Source organism: Vombatus ursinus, unplaced genomic scaffold, assembly GCF_900497805.2.
Source record: "Vombatus ursinus unplaced genomic scaffold, bare-nosed wombat genome assembly UNPS02014801.1, whole genome shotgun sequence".
In the NCBI taxonomy this organism is placed as follows: Eukaryota; Metazoa; Chordata; class Mammalia; order Diprotodontia; family Vombatidae; genus Vombatus; species Vombatus ursinus.
In genome coordinates this window covers 10,859,540-10,881,210 of record NW_020954579.1, presented here as the reverse complement: position 1 = coordinate 10,881,210, position 21,671 = coordinate 10,859,540, and the positions used below count along the sequence as shown (strand labels likewise).

At 37.7% G+C, this 21,671-nt stretch overlaps 1 protein-coding gene across 1 annotated transcript in view; it reads right to left on the bottom strand.

The window, feature by feature from the left end:
- EFCAB3 (EF-hand calcium binding domain 3) overlaps positions 1–21,671 on the bottom strand; it is a 143,737-nt gene that overhangs the window by 113,892 nt on the left and 8,174 nt on the right. Inside the window, exons 4-8 of the mRNA XM_027872970.1 lie at positions 20,789–20,842; positions 15,665–15,769; positions 7,669–7,722; positions 5,840–5,944; positions 2,050–2,151 (exon numbers count right to left, since the gene is read on the bottom strand). Coding sequence (XP_027728771.1) covers positions 2,050–2,151; positions 5,840–5,944; positions 7,669–7,722; positions 15,665–15,769; positions 20,789–20,842 — 420 coding nt within the window. The remainder of the gene's footprint in view (positions 1–2,049; positions 2,152–5,839; positions 5,945–7,668; positions 7,723–15,664; positions 15,770–20,788; positions 20,843–21,671) is intronic.

Sequence of the window (21,671 nt, the reverse complement as noted above, 5' to 3'; positions counted from 1 at the left end):
CTTCCTTCCTTCCTTCCTTTCTTTTTTGCAATACTCCTTTGGTGTTCGCCAACCCTAGCATCTGCAAATTCTTTTCTTGAAGAAGCTGTTCCTGATATAAAGGCTTGAAGAACATAGTCTACAAATATTTAATGTCTCTCTTTCCCTTATCCTGAATACTTATCCTTAGTTCTACTATATGGGACCACCAAATATTCCATGACATCATGTTTCTTGTTGCCTTTGGATGTATGATAAAACCAACTCTTATCAACTTCTTTCTTTACCTCTTCAAGCTATTTAATTGTATGACTATAGCTTTCATTTGTTTGCACTTTCTTCTGGTTTCACCAATGTTTGATGATTCTGTACTTTTTCATCATTGGGCAAGGCTCTCAGAGTTAATTTGACTGTTGGTATTCTGAAGTTTACAGATAGTATGTCAGCTTTAGATTCATAGATTCATAACACCCTCTGTTCTCTCTTCTGACATTCTTCCACTGTCTTTGCAGACAGAAGTGGAAGAGGGATGCATGGGGCTGAAAATCACTTTTTATTTCCTTGCTTTATGAGTTTCTACTGCCTTATTTAAAAAAAACTCCACAAAATGGCCAGCTTACAAATGATCTATGCTTATTGGGGCTGGTCCTCAGAAAGAAGGCCATATTTGAAGCCTTTCCAACAGGGTCATTTTTTCTGCTACTAAAAGCACAGTCACAAGACTGTGTCGGGGCTCACAGGCACTGACTATCTACATAAATGTGGGGAAACACAGGAAGAGAAGAACATGGAAACCCAATGCTGACCTCCTACTTTTTGCTGAGTCCAGCAGAGCACTCAGAGCAGGGACAGTTATCTGCATTTCTTTTTTATCCTCACCACTTAGCATACTATCTATCACATACCAGGTGCTTGTTGACTTAACAGTAATTGATTGTGGTTAAAAAAAAAAGGTATCTAATGGTACCATTGGACCATCATGGCTGTGACAAGTGCTAGACATAAAGTGTCATCAAAGAAGATACTGCCTCCTTTTCATTAGGGAGTAGGGAGGCATCATAGTTACTAGCAAAGGAGATGCATATATTTGCTACAAAAAATTCTACTTTTGTGGAAGCAGAAAAGTGAAAACAGGAGGCAGTGTTGTACAGTAGGAAGAGTATACAGCAACTTATGGAGTCAGAGGACCTCGGTTCAAATTCTGCTTCTGATTCTCACCACTACCTTAGACAAACTGCCCAACTTCTCCCTGGGGCTCAATTTAGTCTTCTGTAAATAAGGCGATTAGATTGGAAGGCCTCTGAAGGCCCTTCTATCTCCAGATCTAGGATCCTATAACATACGAGTTTATGGAAAACTAAAAAAGGAGCATAACCACGATGATACTACAGGTACTTTGCTGAGTTCCATATGCTTTTATTTTCCTTTTTTTTTTTTTGGCAGTTAGGTAGCACAGTGGATAGAGCAGCACACCTGAAGTCAGGAAGACCTGATTTCAAATCCTGCCTTAGACACTTACAAGCTGTGTGACTCTGGGCAAGTCACTTAATCTCTGTCTGCCTCAGCTTCTTCCTCTATAATATGGTGATCATAATAGCACCTACTTCCAAAGGTTATGGTGAGGATCAAGTGAGATAACATATGCACAGCACTTCTTAAACTTGAGAGCACTATATAGATGCCAACTAGCCATTATTTTCCTTTCCTCTCTCTCTGCCCTGCCTCTTTTGATTTCTCTCTTCCTTTCTAATATGATTCTCCCACTCCTTTTAGTTTTGTTTCTTCTTTTATTCTTTATGTCACAGGCCAGTAAGTGGCCCAATGATGGTTATGGACGTAGCTTCATTATGATTCATGGCTGAGAAGGCTATAGATCCCAAAATTTAAAAACTATGTCACAAAGATGGATCATCTTGTATTATTTTCTTGCATTATTCTGTTTTCCCCCACCCCAGATTTTCTTACCTGAAAAGAAATAATTTTAAAAGTTCTCACATACTGGTCTATAAAGTCCCCATGCCTAGTCCTCTCTCATTCCCAAAAGGACACAGTGGTGTCTGAAATGCTTACCATCAACTGGCAAGTTTTTCTGCAGCTCCTCAAGCTTGCTCTTAGTGAACTCCAGGCCCATGCTCCTCAGGACATTTTCCACATCACTGATATCATGCTTTTCTGTTTAGAAAAGAAGTGACTGGTAAAAGATAGGACTTTAAAGATCTAACAGCTTTGAACTTTACATTTTCATTTCTGTGCTGTATAGTGGATAGAATGCTACACCTCTGGAATTTACTAGATCTGTGACTGTGATGCAGAGGGAAGAAGGCAGAACCAAGAGAATAATGCACAGTGACTACAATAATTTAAGCAATAATGCTAAAAAGAATTCAACTTTGATGAACAATTTCAGTTCTGGAGAACTGATAAGGAGATATACCTTCCTTTTCTCAGTAGAGAGGAGGTGACTAGAGGTCTAATGTGGCATATGCTGTTAAGACACAGTTAGTGTTGTTTGGCTTAACTGTTTTTCTTTCTTATAAGGAGCTGAGAAGTTAGGGGGTATAAAAATAAAAGCCAACAATGAGATTTTAAAAAAAATTAACTTAATATGAAGCATCAGGATTCTCCATTTTACCCGTCTTCTCACCATAAAGTCTCACCTTGTAAAGCTTTTGCTTCTTGTATCAGTGTACTCAGATCAATCTTCCCATAAGCTATAAGATAAGGCATGATTTGGACATGTAAGAATTAAATGGTAGAAAGAGTGGCATAAAGTTCTGAGATGATGAAACCAAAGATAACAATTCAATAATTTCCAACATGGACCCTAGACTTTCGCCCTATGCTTTTCCTAGATGGGCATGTAGACAACTTTTATTGCAGTTGGTGCATTCATTCCATTAATATAGCTTCTCATGTTCTTTCCTATAATATTTCAATCTCCACAGTAAAACAGAAACATGTTATGGAAACAAAACCAGCACTCACATCAGCACATCTTCTATAATATCAGAGTCAAAGTATTTATGGATAAAAAAGGGCCCAGAAACATTGCTCTGTTGTCACAGCAGAGAAAGAAGGTGTTACCATGTTCTTGTTCCTCAAAGTTCTGGAAACAAATGCATTGGCTTCATAATTCTCTCATTTGAAAAAAAATCTCAATCAATAAGCCTTTATTATATTGTCAGGTGCTGTAATAATTGCTAGAGATACAAAGAAAAGCAAAGACAGTTGCTGTTCTCAAGAATCTCACAGTCTAATGGGGGAGACAACATTTAAACAACTATGTACAAATAAAATATACAGATATATAGGATAAATGAGATAATCAATAGAGGGAAGGCAATACCATTAAGGGGGATAATAGGACTATGAGAGTACCTGGGAGAAAGATAAAAATGGAATTATAAGTGAAATAAGGGCTCTAGAAGAAAAAATAAGGAGAATAAACAACTTACACTAGAAGTTAGAAAACTACTCAAGTAAAGGGTAGAATAAAAACCAAAACGGAACACAACATTTAAGACAATAAAAAATTATATAAAGTGATTAAAAAAGAAGAAAAATTTAAACTATAAAAAGCAACTGACTTGGACAGTTTGAAGACATATACTGAAGATAAATAAAGAAATAGCTCTCTGCCCTTGACAAATTCAAGTCACCTGGCTACAACCTTGGATCTGGAGAGAAATGGCAGGTGAAATTGCTGAGCCATTCTCGGTGACATTTGAAAGATTGTGGCAAAAGACAAAAAGCAAATGTCCCAATTTTCAAAAGAGGGAAGAGAATAGAGTCTATAAAATTTAGTAGGCTAGTGAGCTTTGATCCCTTGGAAAATTCTAAAGTAGATTATGAAATACTGATTATAGAGATTACTAAGTGAGAGAATGGCTTCTCTTTTTTTTTTGTTAGGCAATTGGGGTTAAGTGACTTGCCCAGAGTCACACAGCTAGTGAGCATTATGTGTCTGAGGTCACATTTGAACTCTGGTCTTCCTAACTTCAGGGTCGGTGCTCTGTCCACTGCACCACCTAGCTGCCCCTAAGAATGGCTTCTCTAAGAACAGCTCTCGCCAGACTTGTATGAACAAAGTGAAGTAAGCAGAACCAGGAAAACAATTTCTACAACTACAACATAGTAAAGAAAAACATGTTTGGAAGACTTAAAGACTGATCAGTGCAATCTAATTGTAACTCCAGAGGGCTGAAGCCAAGCTAAATCTCATTTCCTTTTTTGACTGGACTACTTAACTAACAGATCAGGGGAATGCTATAGACAGTTAATTAAGATTTAGCAAAGCTTCTGTTTAAGTATCTCATGCTATTCTTGTGGAGAAGATGGAGAGATGTGGATTAGATAATGACATGGGATTCAGAATCATCAGGATGACCAGACTCAAAGAGGAGTAGAGTCATTAGTGATTGGGTGTTTTCTTTGTACACATTTATCTAGCTGCTCCTCTAGACTCCAGCAAAATGCCTTGCACAGAGTCTTGGGTGCGTAATACATGATTATTGAATTGAAAAAATTAAAAAGAGGCAGATGTTCCAGAGAATGTCCCTGATGGATTCTTCTAGGATTATAGGTCCAGAACCAGAAGGAATTTTAGAGGTCATCTAATTAGTTTCACTGATTAAAAGAGAATCCCAAGCACACATTTGTAGAAAGTAGCAGAGTTAGAGTCTTAGTGATAGTAGGTTTCCAGGTCAATATATGTCAACTTGTCTTCAGATATGCATTACTATGTGAAACTAAGCAATTCCATCATTCTGGATTTGTTTCCATATTCAACTGGATGAAATTCAGCAAACATTTATTAAATACCTACTTTTGCAAGGAACACTACTAGGTGCTAAGGATATGAGACAAAAACAAAGAAAAAGGTCCTATTTCCAAGGAATTTATATAGGGGGGAGGAGAATATATTCACATATTAAGTAAATATAAAAGATACAAAGTGAATATAAGGTAGTTGATAGGAGTGGAGGTGAGGGGAGAAAGAAAATGCTAACTAGGAGGATCAGGAAAGATCTCTTTCAATCAATCAATATATCACTAATTTGATTACTAAATACTAGGAATACAAAGACAAGGAGGTAGAACTTGACATGAGCTTTTGACAAAGCTAGGGATTCTAAGAAGCAAGTTGGGTCTGTTTTCCTTCATGCAGAATTTAGTCTTAGGGAAAATATACTCTCTTCAGCCCTTGAGGTTTTATATTTAGGTTTAAGGAGGCATAGTTTTAGTCTTAGGGCATATATACTCTCTTTCAGCCCTTGGAGTTTTATATTTAGGCTCAAGGAGGCATAGTTTAGGGACATGCCATACATATGAGACAGATTCACTAGTGTACTTGTTCCTAAGACAGCCACTGGCTCACTCAGTAAAGGGAGAGGACCTCACTTCTCTCACATTCTCCTTACATCTCACAGCTTGTTATCTGTCTCAGAGTGGTTGGTTGGACACATGGCCACTATGTACTTGAGTTAACCATTGGTGGGATTTATTCCTGCTCCCCACAATCAGTTCCTCCATTTTCTCTTCTACTTATTCTTTTTTGTCACTGTCTAATCTCTTATAGTTCATTTCCCCACTTTCCTGTCCATTTCCTGGCTAGTATTTCCAGCATTATTTATTATACACATTCTAAGACACCATCTTGGAGAAGGTTACAGATTTTAGGTTAATGAAAATGACCCAAGACAAGACTTATGAGTATTTTAGTATTTGAACTCTTGCTAAGCTTTTGGAACCATATCTGTGTCACATGAATGTGATTTTAGAATTATTCACACAGAATGACCTAAGTTAAAGCTCCCCTGACAGGCATTTAAAATTATTTAAAATTTATTTAAATGCTCACCATCCACTGGCAAATTTTTCTTCAGCTCTTTAAAGTCTTCATCTGTGATCTTGATCCCCATATTATTCAGAAAGTCATCCAAGTTATGGACATTGACCTTGCCTCCTTAGGAAAAGAGACAGGAATATGAGAATTATTCAATGATTCTAAAATGTGAAAAATTTAACTTTTCCTCAATGTTAATGTTTTTGCTTCCAGCATGAGGAACAAAGACCCATGGGACTCATAGGATTTAGAACTGGAGGAGACCTTAGAGTTAATCACACAGCCAACCCCATCATTTTACATATAAGCAAACTGAGCCCCAGAGAGGAGAGGTGACATTGTTAGTACCATTTCTATCTCCTTTGAAATAATTTTGTATTATGTTGGCTCTTCTTTGCATTTAACTACTTTTTGTATCTTCTATCCCCTCAGTGGAATGTAATCTTGAGGGCAGAGACTTTGGTTTTTGTCCTTGTATCTCTGGTGCCTAGCACAGTGCCTCACACACAGTAGGTACTTGACAAGTTTCTGTTGAATTCACAGTCACAAAAGGTGGTGAGTGGCAGAGCCACAATTTGAACACAGACCCTGTAACACCAAATCTTCTGACAGTGGTCCTGGTGCTATTACCAGCATTACCAAGTATATGGATACCATGGATGGAGGAAGATAAGAGACAAGATTTGTGTGAGGACAACTTTCTATTACATCCTGCTGTCTCTTTGTTCATATGAAAACAGGGAGTCCACAGCCCTGTCACGTGCTATCTTTGTAACCTTGTTATTTAGTCTCTCTGGGCCTCAGTTCTCTCATGTATAAAGTGAGGGAATTAGTAGGGTTGGATTAGAAGACCTCTACATTTCTGCCCAGCTCTGAATCTATGACCCTGTGATCCTATGATCTATGAGTGGGAAGACTCAGAAATGTAACTTGGGGACTGAACTCTGGCCCTGGACACTATCCTAGTGAATCAAAAGTCAAAGGAGGGAGGAGGGAATTGAGAAACTGTTCAGTGAATTATGGCAGTAAATTTTTCTCTTGATAAGTTGACTTTGTCTCTACTTCCTGAATTCTCATATTGTTTTTTTCCTGATTGAATTAAATACAGAATTATGAATCCATCATTTCACTTTGTGCTATGCAAACCCTTGATTTCAATATTTCCCCCAGCAAAGTCTGGAAAAACACAAGGGAATTAGAAATGCATCATGACATAGTGGTTAACAGCCTAGGATCTGGAGAGTGTGCCCAGGATGAAGTGACTGTTGTATCACATGTTGTATCAGGACAGGCTGAAGGAAGTGAGAATATTTAGCCTAGAGATGAGAAGACTTGGACTGAGGTCCTGGGTTGGGCAGTGGAGGATAATAGCTATGAAGTATTTAAAGGGTTGTCATATGCAAAAGGAATCAGCCTGGTTCAGTTTGGTTCAGAGAGGAACCAGGAGCAATGAGTGGAAGTTGCAAAGAGGCAAAAATTAAGGGACTGATTTCAGGACAATTTTTCTTACACTCAGAGCTATCTAAAAGTGTAATGGGCAACCCTGGGAGATGGCATTGTCTCCCTTACTGCAAGACTTCAGGAAAATGGCAGGTGACCACTTCCTGGGTATTTAGTAAGGAGGTGGGGATTCTTTTTTCTAGTATGGATTGGACTGGTTGACTTCTGAGGTCCCTTCCAACTCTCAAATTCTGTGATTCTCTGATTACTGACGCTATTGAACTTTCTAGGAAGACACAATGCACTGTGGATTATCTGGGAAAAAATGCAAATCTATCTTAAGAATCAAACAAATGCAAATTGTTCCAGGTTTGGTTTGTCTTCTCATCTTGCTTTGCACTCACCTTTAGAAGTCTGCAAGTTTTCCATAAGTTTATTAAGAAGGACGTTCCCTTTGGCTGTAAAAAGAAAAAGGCACAGAAGCAGTAAGATAGATGAAAGTTAAGATTCATGAAAACTACAAAGGTTCAAAGTTATGAAGATTATGTTAGAAAGTTACACTTTCCCTTAGACTTTTATTGTGTTTTCTCTACTGATAAAAAAAAGAAGCTGGGGAAATAAGAGGGAATCACCAGCCTTAGATGTACTCAGACATGTCTCATGGTCCCAGAGTCCTGCACTGGCAGCTTAATCACTGTGGCTCCATTTTTACTTCTGTGGTAATAGCTCATATGTATGACATCTGCCTCTCCCATCTACCTGCTCTGCTGTTTGTCAAGTCTTGTGTCTTGTGGGTGCTGCTTACTCTTCTTTTTCTTTCATGCTCACCTCTCAGCCTCTATGCAGTTGCCATTTGGGAGATCCATCACACAACCTTCCTGCATCTGCCCAGTGACCTATCTACCCATAGTCTCATGCTGCTCTTTGTACTTTAATTCCTCTTTCCCCCTTAAGAATGGGAGGTGCTATTGTATTAGCCATTCTCTTGTCTAGACTATTACCAGGTTGTGGCAGCTCCCCAAAGAATCGAGGAGGGGAAGATGCAGGAATTCTGTTCACCATTAGACAATGACTACAGCGTTCAATTACATAAGCATATATAAAATAAATATATGTTAATGTTAATTTTAGCAGTCAGGGAAGTCAGAAAAGCTTCATCATAGAAGGAGATGATTGAGGAGAGTTATGAAAGAGAAAAGGGACTTTAAAATGTGGAAGTAAAGAAGGAGTGCCTTCCAGATATGGGGACAGCCAATTCAAAGGTGCAGAGATTAGAGATGGAGGGTCAAAAATGAGGGTCAACAAAAAGGTCAACTTTGTTGTAGCTATTCATTTAAATAATTTAAAATTTGTTGCCACAAGATATCTAATTTCAGAGGCATTATGTTTATACTATATTATAGAGCTGGACCCATCACTCAGATCAGAAGTGTCCAGAGTTTCCAATAGCCATTTTGAAAGGGGAAAATGGAAGGGAGTAACTCAAAAATATTCTTTTTACACAGAGAAAAAAAGGACCAATTGCTTATTCCTTCCCATTAAGGAAAAAGCCTGGACACAGGCTTTTTGGTTGGGTCATAGGACATCTCTTAAAGTTGAAAATCTGCCTGGTGAATTCAATACTCACCCATACAATAATACTCAGCAATATAATACATATCTCATAAAATTGTGATTTACAGGATTTTTCCCATGGCTAGTCACTAACGTGCATGGCATTTGGGAGGGGACTAATAAAATTGTGTCCTCTGTTTCCCTCTAAACCCAAGTGAATTCAGGTGAAATAGTCAGCTTTGAAGGCTGGAACATGAGACAGGGTTAGACATAAGGGGCTCTGTTTTGATGACAGGTCTAACAGTCTCAGGTCTTCTTTTGTACCATAATAACAGCTAATAATGACTGACATTATATAGTATAGTAGGGCTTGCAAAGCACTTATGTTGGGGCAACTAGGTGGCACAGTGGCTAGAGCACTGGTCTTTTAATCAGGAAGACTCATCTTTATGAGTTCAAATCTGGCCTCAGACACTTTCCTAGCTGGGTGACCTTGGACAAGTCACTTAACCCTATTTGCCTCAATTCCTAATCTGTAAAATGAGCTGGAGAAGGAAATTAAATGACAAACCACTCCAGTACCTTTGCCAATAAATCCCCAAATGGTGCCATAAAGAATCAGATACGACTGAAATGACTGAACAACAGCAAAATTACTTACATTATCTTGTTTGATCCTCACAACAACTTTATGAAATAGGTGCCATTATTACCCCCATTTTACAGATGAGGAAACTGAATGACTTGCCTAGGGACTTAAGAGTTTAACTAGTGTCTGAGGCAGGGTTCGAGCCCAGCGTTACCCAACTCCAAGTCCAGCACTCTATCCATTGTGCGTTATACAAATTGACAGAGTTCTTAACTTGTGTCTTGGCCAACATATCATTCTCAGCATCTAGCACAGTGTTCTGCATGGGAATTCCACTTCTAACACTTTGTAGTTGTATGACCACGGATAGATAAGTTGCCTGACCTTTCTGAGCTTGTTTCCTGACTTAAACTTTTTGGGTCTGTTTCCTCATCTATAAAATAATGATAATTATAATTGTAGTGGGAGAGAAGAGGTAGTGAATAGATGGCCAGCCTTGGATACAGGAAAAACATAGGTTCAAGTCCTATCCACTGTGTGACCATAGGGAAGTCACCTCTTCGGTGCTCCAAGCACACATTCCATAAGATTATGTTGGAGACAAGTTGTTGGGTCTGCATTAATGGAGGGAGTTTCCACACTGGGAATCTACGTTAATGAAATCCTAGGTTCAGACCCAAGAAATATCTGTAGTACCTGTCTCATAGAGTTGTTGTGGGGCTCAAATGAGATAATGTATGTAAAGTGCTTTGAAAAATTTAATGTAATATGGAAATGTTTTACATAATTGCACTTGTATAACCTATATCTGATTGCTTACTGTCTTGGGGCGGGGCAGAGAAGAGGGATAGAATTTGGAACTCAAAACTTTAAAAACATGTCAAAATTATCTTGACATATAATTGAGGGAAAAATAAAACACATATTTTTAAAAAATTTAATGTGCTAGAGAAATGTTAGTTGTCATTATTACTATTATTTATGGATCAGAGTTTTGGGACTGGGACCATACATAGAAAACAAATGTGGAAACTCAATAACCTATTTGAGAAAACAAAGAAACAAACAAAAAAAACCCTTTTTAGTTCTTTCCAGCACCCGGGCAAAAGTACACAAAGTAGAATCTTTTCTGGCCTTTCCACATAAATCTGAAAAGTCAAGTTAAAAAAAATGGCAGGGCTCGACCTGGAGTCAGGAAGATCCAAAGTCAAATCTGCCTTCAGACACTAGCTGTGTGAACTTGACCAAGTCACTTGAACTCTGTCTGCCTCATTTTTCTCATCTGTAAAATGGGGATTTTAATAGCATCTACCTAGGATTGTTGGGAGGATAACATGAGATAATATTTGTGAAGAGTTTTGCAAACACCAAAGCACTATATAAATGCTACTATCTGTTATGATAAAAGCTTGTTGACCAACTGACTATAAATTGAGTGGGCTGGAATAAATGATCTCTAAGTCCCCTTTCAATTAAAACATACTGTTTCTTGAAGTAACAAATAGGTCCTTCTTCCTGGCCAATCTTATCTTATAAAGATAAACCTTTATGCCTATAAAGCATATACAGCACCTACCTGCCAGGGTTGTGGTGAGGATCAAATGAGATAATATTTGTAAAGCTCTTAGCATAGTACCTGGCACACAGGAGGTGCTTAATAAATGCTTGCTCCTTTCCTCCTTCCCTTTATCCATTTCAGACTTTGTCAGCAGTCACAAATGAAGGCAGAAACCCTAAACAGTTCCTATAGCATGTAAACTTCTTTAGAGCAGGAGCTTTTTGGTTTATCTTTCTTTGTAATTCCAATGGCTAGCATAATGCCTTGGGTATAGTAGGAACTTAATGAATGCTTATTCAATAGAATGGAATCAGCCATTACAAAAACCTTATATTTCTGGAGCCCTGGACCTGATTTTCCAGCTGATTGTTTTATTTTGCTTTAATTTTCTGGAGTTCAGCATGAAAGTTTAGGGCTACTTTGATTAGCATAGAAGAGTATGGCAAAAACAATTCTTTATAGTCATATATATATATGTCTATATATATATATATAGTCACATATATATAGTCATTCTAGGGTGTCTCCCCAGTGGATGATGAAGGCCAAAAAATTTCTCACTCTTTTTATCCTCTTATATTTGCCTTTATTCTCTCAGTGCCAACATCTTTCCTTCTTCTCCCCCTTGCTGAATGAATGAATGAATGAAAAAGTTTTTATTTAGCACTTACTATGACTATGTGGACAGCTAGGTGGCACAGTGGGATAGAGTGCTGGGCCTAGAGTTAGGAAGGTTCTTCTTCCTGAGTTCAAACACTTACTAGTTGTGTGACCTTGGGCAAGTCACTTAATCTTGTTTGCCTCAGTTTCCTCATCTGTAAAATAAGCTGGAGAAGGAAATGAAATGGCAAACCACTCTAGTACCTTTGTCAAGAAAACCCCAAATGGGGTCATGAAGAGTTGGACACAACTAAAAATGATTGAACAACAACAACATGATCATGGCAAGCAGTATGCAAAGAGCAATGCGTATGAATCCAAAAAGGAAACTTCTAATCATTTTAAACTGTCTCCTCAGTGGGTTATGAAGGCAAAATAAAAACAAAACCCAAAAAATCCCCAAAACCTCCTCACTCTTTTTCTCCTCATGGATTTGCCTTTACTTTCTCAATGCCAGGATCATTCTTTCTCTTGCCTCTTGATAAATGAATTAATAAATGAATGAAAAAGTTTTTATTTAGAATTTAGAATGACTATATGTCAGGCAGTATGCTAAGAGCAGAGGATAAAAAAATAAAAAATAAGACAGTCCCTGCCTTAAAAGATTTCACATTCTAAAAGGGGCAGAAAGGTGTCCAGGAAAGGGAATTTTGGTTTGGAGAGTTCCATGAATGGTGAGCTGATCCTTAGAGCCCTCAATTAAGGGCTCTTTTCTTAAGGAATAGTAGCATTGATTGGATTACTATGCCCAGAGGAAGAAGCAGAATGTGAGGGCAGGGATGGCAAGATGGTCAGGGTGGATGTCTGTGCATTTAATAATCAGTATAACAAGGAATAAGAGTAATACCATGCAAATTCAGAGTTGGAAGATAGAGGATAAAGTCAAGTTGGCTTTAGTGGTCTAGTCTGGAAAGAACACAGAGATTGTGAAGGAGAGTAGTATGAAATATATCTGGAGCTAGATTGTGAAAGGCCTTAAATGTTAAGGCTAAAGAAATATGCATTTTACAGGTGATAAGGAGCTACTGAAGGTTTGTAAGTGGGCGAATAACAATGACCAGTCTTGTACTTAGCGAGATTATTTATTGTTAAAATGGCAATAAGCAAGGTTTTAGAAGATACCAGCTCTCCTACCTCTTACCCTCCCCTTTGCCCCAAAGATATTTAAAAAGGGTCCTGTATACAGCAATGACAAAGAAAACTGAAGAGAAACAAACATAAGGTTTCTTCATCCACTCAAAAAAAATTGACCAGAAGCCACGTTGGAGTAAACGGGCCTGAAGTTACCAGGTACTCTAAAGAAAGATACTCAGTTGGGATTGTAAGGCAGCTCAAACTCTGGTAACTGAGGCCTGAAGTCAGATCCTGAAGTCAGAACCATGAGCAGGGACAAAGCGAATCTGGGTGTTGGAGCACTGGGGGGCCACAGCAAGAGACAGGACCAATTCAGCACCTGGGAGCCTGCACTAAGTTAGGTCTTCCAGGAGGCCTAAGACTAGTACAATATCCAACATTGGACTAGGGCTTGTCAGGGCTATAGGAGTGGGTGGAACCAACTTTCCAGTGGGGATTGTATAAGGACAAGGAAACAGAGCTAGGTTATAGTTGGAACCCATAATGGATCATCAGGAGACTGAAACAAAAGGCAGGGATTGAGGCAGAGGATATGGCCGAGTACCAGACACCCTTCTTAGAATGGTAGCAGCAGTAAGATACAGGCTATAGAGAAGACAGGAACAAATAGGGCTTACTCAACACATCTAAGAATGTCAGGGATGATGGATCCTGGCCCTGGCACAAAGTCCCAACACGTGAACTAAGGCTAAAATATGAGTAAACAGAAGAAGACACTAAACACCTCCAAGCTGCTTGTTTTACTTCTAATTTTAATAGTATTAAATTTGTGCAAAACCTATTCAATTTTATGTAAATAAATTTTTTCTTTATGATCCTTTCCATTCCTTATTAGGGCATTAATTCTTCCCCTATCTATATATCTGAAAGAAATTTTCTTTTTTGCTGTTTTTGTTTATGATGTGACTTTTTCTATCTAGGTCATGTATGTATTGGGGGCTTAATGTGGTACATGAGATTTTGGCTTAAACCTATTCTCTGCCAGAATGCTTTGCAGTTTTCCTATCAGTTTTTGTTGTTACCTGAGGTCTAGTGTTTATCAAACACTTTTGCTATATGTATTTCTACATGTTGTGATATTTCTTATGTATTCCATTAATCAACTGTTCTATATTTTTAAACAGTACCAAATAATTTTGATAACTATTGCCTTGTGGTATAGTTCACATTTTGGTATTTCTGGGCTCCATTCCTTTATATATTTTTCATTATTTCCCTTGAGATTCTTGAACTTCTGTTTCTCCAGATGAATTTTAGGGTTTTTCCTAGCTTTATAAAGTAAAACTTTCATAGTTTGTATTAAATTAACTAAAGTATTTTGTAATTTTTATTATATTGAAATGCCCCAACCATGAGCAATTAATACCTCTCTATTTACTGAAGTCTAACTTTATTTCTGTAAAAAGTATTTTATCATTGTATTTCTATAGTTCCTCTGTGTGACTTTGTAGATGGCATACAAAATATTTAATATATTCTGTAGTTATTTTAAATGCAATTTTTCTTTCCATTTCTCCCTGCTAGGTGTTGTTGCTAATACACAGAAAGGCTGATAATTTACATGGGCTTATTTTTTATCTTGCTCTTTTGCTGAAGTTATTGTTTCAAATAGTTTTTAATAGACTCTCTACAGTTCTTTATGTTGTTGTTGATTAATCAACTTTCAGTTGTGTTTGACTCCCCAAGGGGCTTTGTCGGCAAAGATCCTAGAGTGATTTGCCATTTTCTTTTCTGGCTCATTTTACGGATGAGGAAACTGAGGCAAACAGAGTTACACGACTTGCCCAGGGTCACACAGCTAGTAAGTGTCTGAAGTCAGATTTAAACTTAGGAAGATGAGTCTTCCTGACTACAGGCCCTATCTACTGTGCCACCTAGCTGCCCTAGAGTTCTCTATTATAGACCATCATACCATCTGCAAAAAAGAATTTTTGCTCTAGCATAGATAATATATTCTAGTCTCTCTCTTAGTTTTTCTCTCTCTTTCTTTCTTAGTTTTTCTTTCTCTTCCTCTATTTCTGTCTGTCTCTTTCTGTCTTTCTATCTGTCCCTCTCTCTCTGTGTTTTTCTCTCCTCCTTCTTCCTCCCTTCCTTTAATACAGAAGAGGAAACCACATCCAAGAGAAGCTAAATAACTTGCAGCTAATGGCAGATATGGAATTTACCTTAGGTTTTCTGACTCCAAATTTTTCTGGTTTCCTCTAACAGACTGTAAATTCCTTGACAGCAGAGACCATGTCTTACTCATATTTTATTTCCAGCATGCTAGGATACTACTCTGTATGTAACAAGTTCAGTCAATTAGTCAGTAAGCATTTAAGCACCTACTGTGTATCAGACACTGTGTCAAGTGCTAGGGATATAAAGAAAGACAAAAACTAGTTCCTGCCCTCAAGAAGCTCACAGTCTAATAAGGGAGATGATATGTAAGCAACTATGTAAAAACAATATACATAAAGGATAAATGTAAATAAAGGATAATCTCAGAGGGAGAGCTTTAAGATTAAAGAGTACTGGGAAATGGTCACTGAATGAATATTCAGGGAGAAATGAATAAGCATTTATTAAGCTCCTATTACCAATGTGCTAAGCCCTTTACAAATATTATCTAATTTGATTTTCACAACTCTGTGTGGCAGGTGTTATTAGTCTCAATTTATAGTTGAAGAAACTAAGGCAAACAGAGGTTAAGTGACTTGCCCAGGGTCACACAACTAATAAATGTCTGAAGCAGGATTTGAACTCAGGTCTTCCTGATTCTAGGCCTCTATCCACTGCACCATTAAAACTGCATCTTTACATGTATATCAGATGTCTCACATGTTATCAAGTTAAGTGTAGTTTTGTAAATTCTCACACAAGGGTCGGCTCTCCTAAAAGATATTGTGGTGTCATAAATGCTCACCATCAACTGGCAGGTTTTTCATCAGCTCTTGAAATTCCTGATCTGACAATTCAATTCCTGTATTTTTCAGAAGGTTGTCTATGTCAGTGATGGCAATCTTTTCTCCTTAAAAAAGAATAGTGAAAGATGCTGATGAGAACAATACCTACTTATTGCAAAGCATGAAAAAAACCTACTTATGTATCATTGTCCTCAATTTCAGCATTAAAAGAGAAGTGTAATGAGGAATTAAGAAGGAATGCTTTTGTACTTAAATGGAGACCCTGAAGTTAGAGTCAGAGAAATTTAACCAATGACAGACACAGTGAAGTATGGACAGGATACTACCCAGTGACTTAGGGTTACATAGACAAGTGATTTAAATAATTGGGCTTGTCTTAAACATAGGTATGCCACTTGTTATGACTAGGTTCTCTATTGTTGTTGTTGTTTGTCTTTTGTTTTCAAAAAAGACCAGTGACATCATGGGGTAATGTCTTGATTCTCACTTGAATTGGATTTAAGTGAAGCAGAGCTGCACAGAGCCATCAGCCTCATCCTCTCCTCCAGAGTCATCAAAGTTCAGTGGCAAGGCAAAAATCTAATAAAGGACTTTTAAGCATTAGCTAAGAGGGTAGAAGAAGGTCTGGGAAAGACCTTAATTTAGAAAGGTCGAGGTCATTTGCTACATCCCGGGCCATCACCAGTCCCTTTGACTTTTGTCTTGCCTCTGGACTTTGATGATTCTGGAGGAGAGAGTGAAGCTCATGGCTGTGTGCAGCTCTGCCTCACTTAAATCCAATTCATGCACAAGCCAAGACATTACCCCATAATGATCCTCTTTGAAAATGAAGAAGGAATAACAACAACAACAACAACACAACTGGTGATAGCCCAGATGCAGTGGATGACCTTGACCTTTCTAAATTAAGGTCTTTCCCAGGCCTTCTTCTATCCTCTTAGCTAATGCTTAAAAGTCCTTTACTAGGGAGCAAAGAGTATCCTTTCACAATAAAAAATAAAGCTTAAAAGACAAATACAAGTGGCTTCATAGTTTAATGGCTAGCTAACATTTTGAATTCAATGTTTAAAGATCAAATATTAGCTGTACCTTGGTTTTTTGTTTTTGTTTTTCATATATATAGAAAGTGTGGTTTAATGGAAAAATCTGACTTGGCAGTCAGAATACCTTGGTTTTATTATTAACTTGGACCCTAAATATGGTTTGTGTAAATAAGGTTCCATATCTGTAAAATGATGAAATAAGTGTAATTATAGCTTTCTATAAAAAAGTACAAGTGTAGCCTTCTATAAAGTATGAGAATGATTTAACTTTATGCTAAGGTATAAATGACTGATAATAGGTTCCTTCCTCAGAGCAGGTTTTGATAATGGGATGGGAAGAGGACAAAAGGTTGTTGGGTATCTAAAGGGATTGGGAGAGGGGGATGGGAAGAGGAGAAATATCAGTGGAGGAGAAAGAGGAGGTACAGACCTTGAATGACAGTGAACAAACACAAGGATTTGATTTTCTTCACTTAAATTTAGAGATTTGTTTCTATATTGAACTAATTTACTGGCAAAATATCAGATCTCTGCATCAGCGTGTGCTGTTCAGACATAGAATTTGGCTGTTTAAAAAAACAGCAAATTTGCAGAAATATGTAAAGATATATGTCATGGAGCTTATCTGTAGATGCCTACAGAGGGAAATTGAAGGTCAACAGGCATAAATGTTGTATTAATAATTCGCTGGCATGATGGCATTAGTAGGTGAAGGGACAAGATGATGTATTTAAAAAAAGAATTCTAAAGAATGAGGATGCCAGTTTTATCTTAGCGTCATAATCTGCCACTCACCTTGAATAGCCTTAATTTCTTTCAACAGTTTGCTTATATCCATCTTCCCATAAGCTATAAGAAAAGGCACAATTCATGCATAGGACATGCTATGTCAAACTGAAAACAATACTCAACAAATGGGAGATAACTGACAGTATCAAAAATAGGAGCCCCGAGTTAAGGGAGTAGAGCTAGTTTATCTAGCTTCTTGATGCCGCTAACACTTAGGCCTCTCACCAGCCAATCAAATATAATGGCCAGAATGGAGAGATTTATTGAAGCAGGATGGGACTTGGAGACTTTCTACCTTGTGAAACTCTTTCCTTTCCTGTTCCCTTCTGTCTGTCTCTCTGATCTTTTCTCTTCTATTTTTATTCTCTACTCTATCCACCTCCCAGCCCCTACCACATACCTTCTCTCCCTGATTATTATTATAGAGCTGCCAGGAGTCCTAGTATCACTTTCAGGCACTTCTGTACAGCCATGATGGCTATGGAGGGTGCTGACCCTTGGTGGAAGGAGCATCAGGATGGGACGGGACTTCTCATTTTAGTTCTATGTCTTTTTAAATGTATTCCAGATCTTGAATATGTGAAATATGTTTCATACCTTCTGAGAAATTCTCTTGTGTAGCCCCAAGCTCCCCTGAAGGCTGCAGTGGTATCAGAAATACTTACCATCAATTGGCATATATCTTAGCACCTCTTGAAGTTGCTCATCTGTAAGTTTAACTCCCATGTTTTTCAGCACATTGTTCAGGTTATGAACATCAACCTTCCCACCTTAGCGAAATAAAATGGGCATTGGGTTTTTTTTATTTTAAATACAAAAAGTTCTTGGTTTCAGCTTTACCTGTCTTCTCAGATGCTTCTCACTAACCTTTAAAGTTCTTGAAGGCATCCAGCAAATCACTCTGATACAAGGTTCCTTTAACTGAAAGACAAGACAAAGGTCTGACCCAGGGACAGTGATAAAATTTTTATAAATATTTATGAATATGAAAATTATAGAAATTATGAAATTATAGAATTAATGAAAATTAGCATGAAAATTAGGAATTTTTTTTGTTATTTTATTTTATTTTATTGATTTATTCCCTCCCACCCTCCAGTGAGAATGGAACTAAGGGATAAAGTTTCAATGTGATAAGTTGATTCATTTCATGACTCAAGTGTCTTTTGAATGTAGTAGAAGGTGTTCAATGCAATATCCAACTTATACAATATGTATGTGCATCATAACAAGTACTCTAGTGATGTATCGTCCTTTTTCAGGGTCTTAGATTCAGGACTTTTTAGAAGGAAGATGAAGAGACACTCTTCACAAGTACTCGACTTTTTTTTTTTTTTTTGGCTCAGATTCTTCCTTTCACATTAAAACTCTGAACAGAGCTCTGCAGCTGATTAATAAATACAGTATGTACTTTTAGAAATAGAAGAGCCACATGATGAGTTTCCTTTCTCATACCTCCTCATTTTTAATGTATTTGATTCCTGTTTCTGGTTATATCTAGTAGAATAAGTAGCTATGTAGAATTTTAATTTAAGGTCAGCCACTGGTCATAAGAGAGGAGATAAAATCTGCTCAATTCAATAGCCTTTTGTCAATCCTCAACCTTCTAGACTTTTCTGCAGTTTTCCATGTCATATCCTCCAGGATAGCATCTCTGTTGGCTTCTGACACTGCTCTCTCTTGGTTCTCATCTTCTACCTGTCTGACCACTCTTCTCCTACCTATCTGCCAACTCTTTAGTCTTTGCTGGATCATCCATCTCTTGTCCCATAAACATCAGTGTCTCTCAGGGTTCTGTCCTGGGCTTTCATCTCTCTCTACTCACTTGCCTTGGTGATCTTATTCTATCTGATGGGTTCAATTATCAGCTTTATGAAGGAATCCTTATGAACAAACCATAAACCCAAGCTCCTCTGTATGGTGATGTGGTATTTAGACTACTTACAATCAGTTGGCAGGTATTTCATCAGCTCCTTAATTTCCTTATCCGTGAGCTCAACCCCCATATTGCCTAGTAGCTTATCCAGGTCTTGCACATCAATCTTCTCTCCTTGAAAAAGATGGGAATAGTGAAAGATGGAAATAAGTGATATACCTAATGATGACAAAGTAGGAAATTAATATTTAAACCCAATCATATTCTTTCCTTCCCCCACCTTCAGTACAATAAGCAAAGGCACAATGAGACTAACAAAACAGAATTAGTTTATTTAATCCTGGTCCATAAGAATATAGTTTACCTCAAAGGGCAGGTCAACACAGTGAACAGGGAAGTAGGAATTGGAAAGTTCCAAATTTTATTATATATATTGCTAAATATATAAACATAAATGGTTATCATTATTTTATGATTTTACTATATAACAGCATACATTTCTGACCATTAGGTAGGGTTTGATTTTTTGAATCTGAATACCCAACTTAATTGTCTCTACTCATCTAAATTCCTATACAATTGCCAATTCTTTGCTTACCTCTTTCTTATATAACTAGGGGCTCACTATTAGAGAGCAACAGGACTGAAACTGGAAGCTTAGCCTCTCCTATCCCTAAGAAAGAGAGGAAGAGCAGGAGACAGGAATACTGAGAGAGTGAGAGTGAGTGTGAGAGAGAAAAAGACAGAAACAGAGAGATAGAGACAGAAACAGAGACTGTGAGAGACACACAGAGAAACAGATAGACACAGACAGGAACTCTGGAAGGGTAGTAAGGGGCCTCAGCAGTGTTTGGCCCATGACTAGGGGCCACTGGTCCATCTATACAAGCTTGGCTTTGTGCTTCTGTGTCTAGATAAGAGGGATGAGTGATGGGGGTAGGGATAGGAATGGAGAATCTTCTATTTCATTGATATAGGAAACTTCCAGGTAAAGAACTCCCTCTATCAATGCAAGTCAGCATGTTCTCTGAAATTTATAGTCTTGAAGAGCTGCCCAGAATCTTAGAGAAGTTAAAGGAATTGCCCAGGGTCACACAGACAGTATGTATCAGAGGTGGCACTTGAACCCAGGGCTTATTGGCTCTAAGCCCAGCTCTCTATCCACAAGGCCATATTACATAACAGGAAATATGTTACTCTGGAAAGATTTTGGGACACATGGGACTTAATGAAAGCACAGAATAATGAAGACTATTTTTCAAAATGTAAGAGAAATGAAATAAATGTTTCTACAAGAAAAAAAAATCTCATCAGTAAGTCTCAGGAAAATCATGTAGAAAAACATAGTTTAAAAAAATCCAACATGCATCAGGAGCTCATTTTACTTAACTTTTTTCATCACAATTTTCACTCACCTTTAACAGCCTGTATAGAGTCCATCAAATTGCTCATCTCGACCTTCCCATTGGCTGTAAAACAGGGCACAATTCAGACACACAGGTAGTGATGCTCCAAAGAGTAAAAGTATTCCATTGGAATCTTGCAATTGTCATGATTTTTCTCTCCCTAAACTCTTGGTCCTTAGTTAAAAGGAAGCTGGGAAAAGGGGAAATCTCTCCATGTAATGGCTACATCTTTTTAGTTCCTAAACTTCTTTTTAAAATATACAGTCTTATCAGATTCGACCCATGCAGCAGAGACATAGAACCAGAAACAGCCTCCAAAAGAGGTGATATATTTTCTACGGAGAGTCAGCAGAATAGAAGGAGAGGAAGGGAAGTGGGTTGGATTATTCACACTGCAGTTACACAGAGAGAAGGATCTGCTACCTTTTTCTTCCTAATTGCAATTGTGGATACAACCTTAACCTTGCACAACATCTCTTTTTAAAGCATAAAACTCCTTTCAGTGAGTCCCCCTGACTAATACTTGGGTATAATTTTTTCTTTTTGAGGGTTGGGGTGAATGAATAGAGTGCTTAGATCTGATTTCATCATGGGTAATTCCCAGTGAGGAAACTCCTTAAGCCGATGTATTATTTTAGTTAGATCATAGTAACATTGAACATTCCTGATGGTATCATGAGGTTACCTTGTGTGTACTAGATTTTAAAAGAAAGAAAAAGAGAGAAACATTGTAAATGGCATCATTTCTTTAGTGGGTCAAAACAAACAGACAAAACTACTGGAGAGGAAGACATGTATTGTAAATAAAATCATGGAACAAAGAAAATATTATCAAAAGCAGTGGCAATGGTGTCCATAGTGAATTAGTGAGTAAGATTCAAACAGCCCTGGG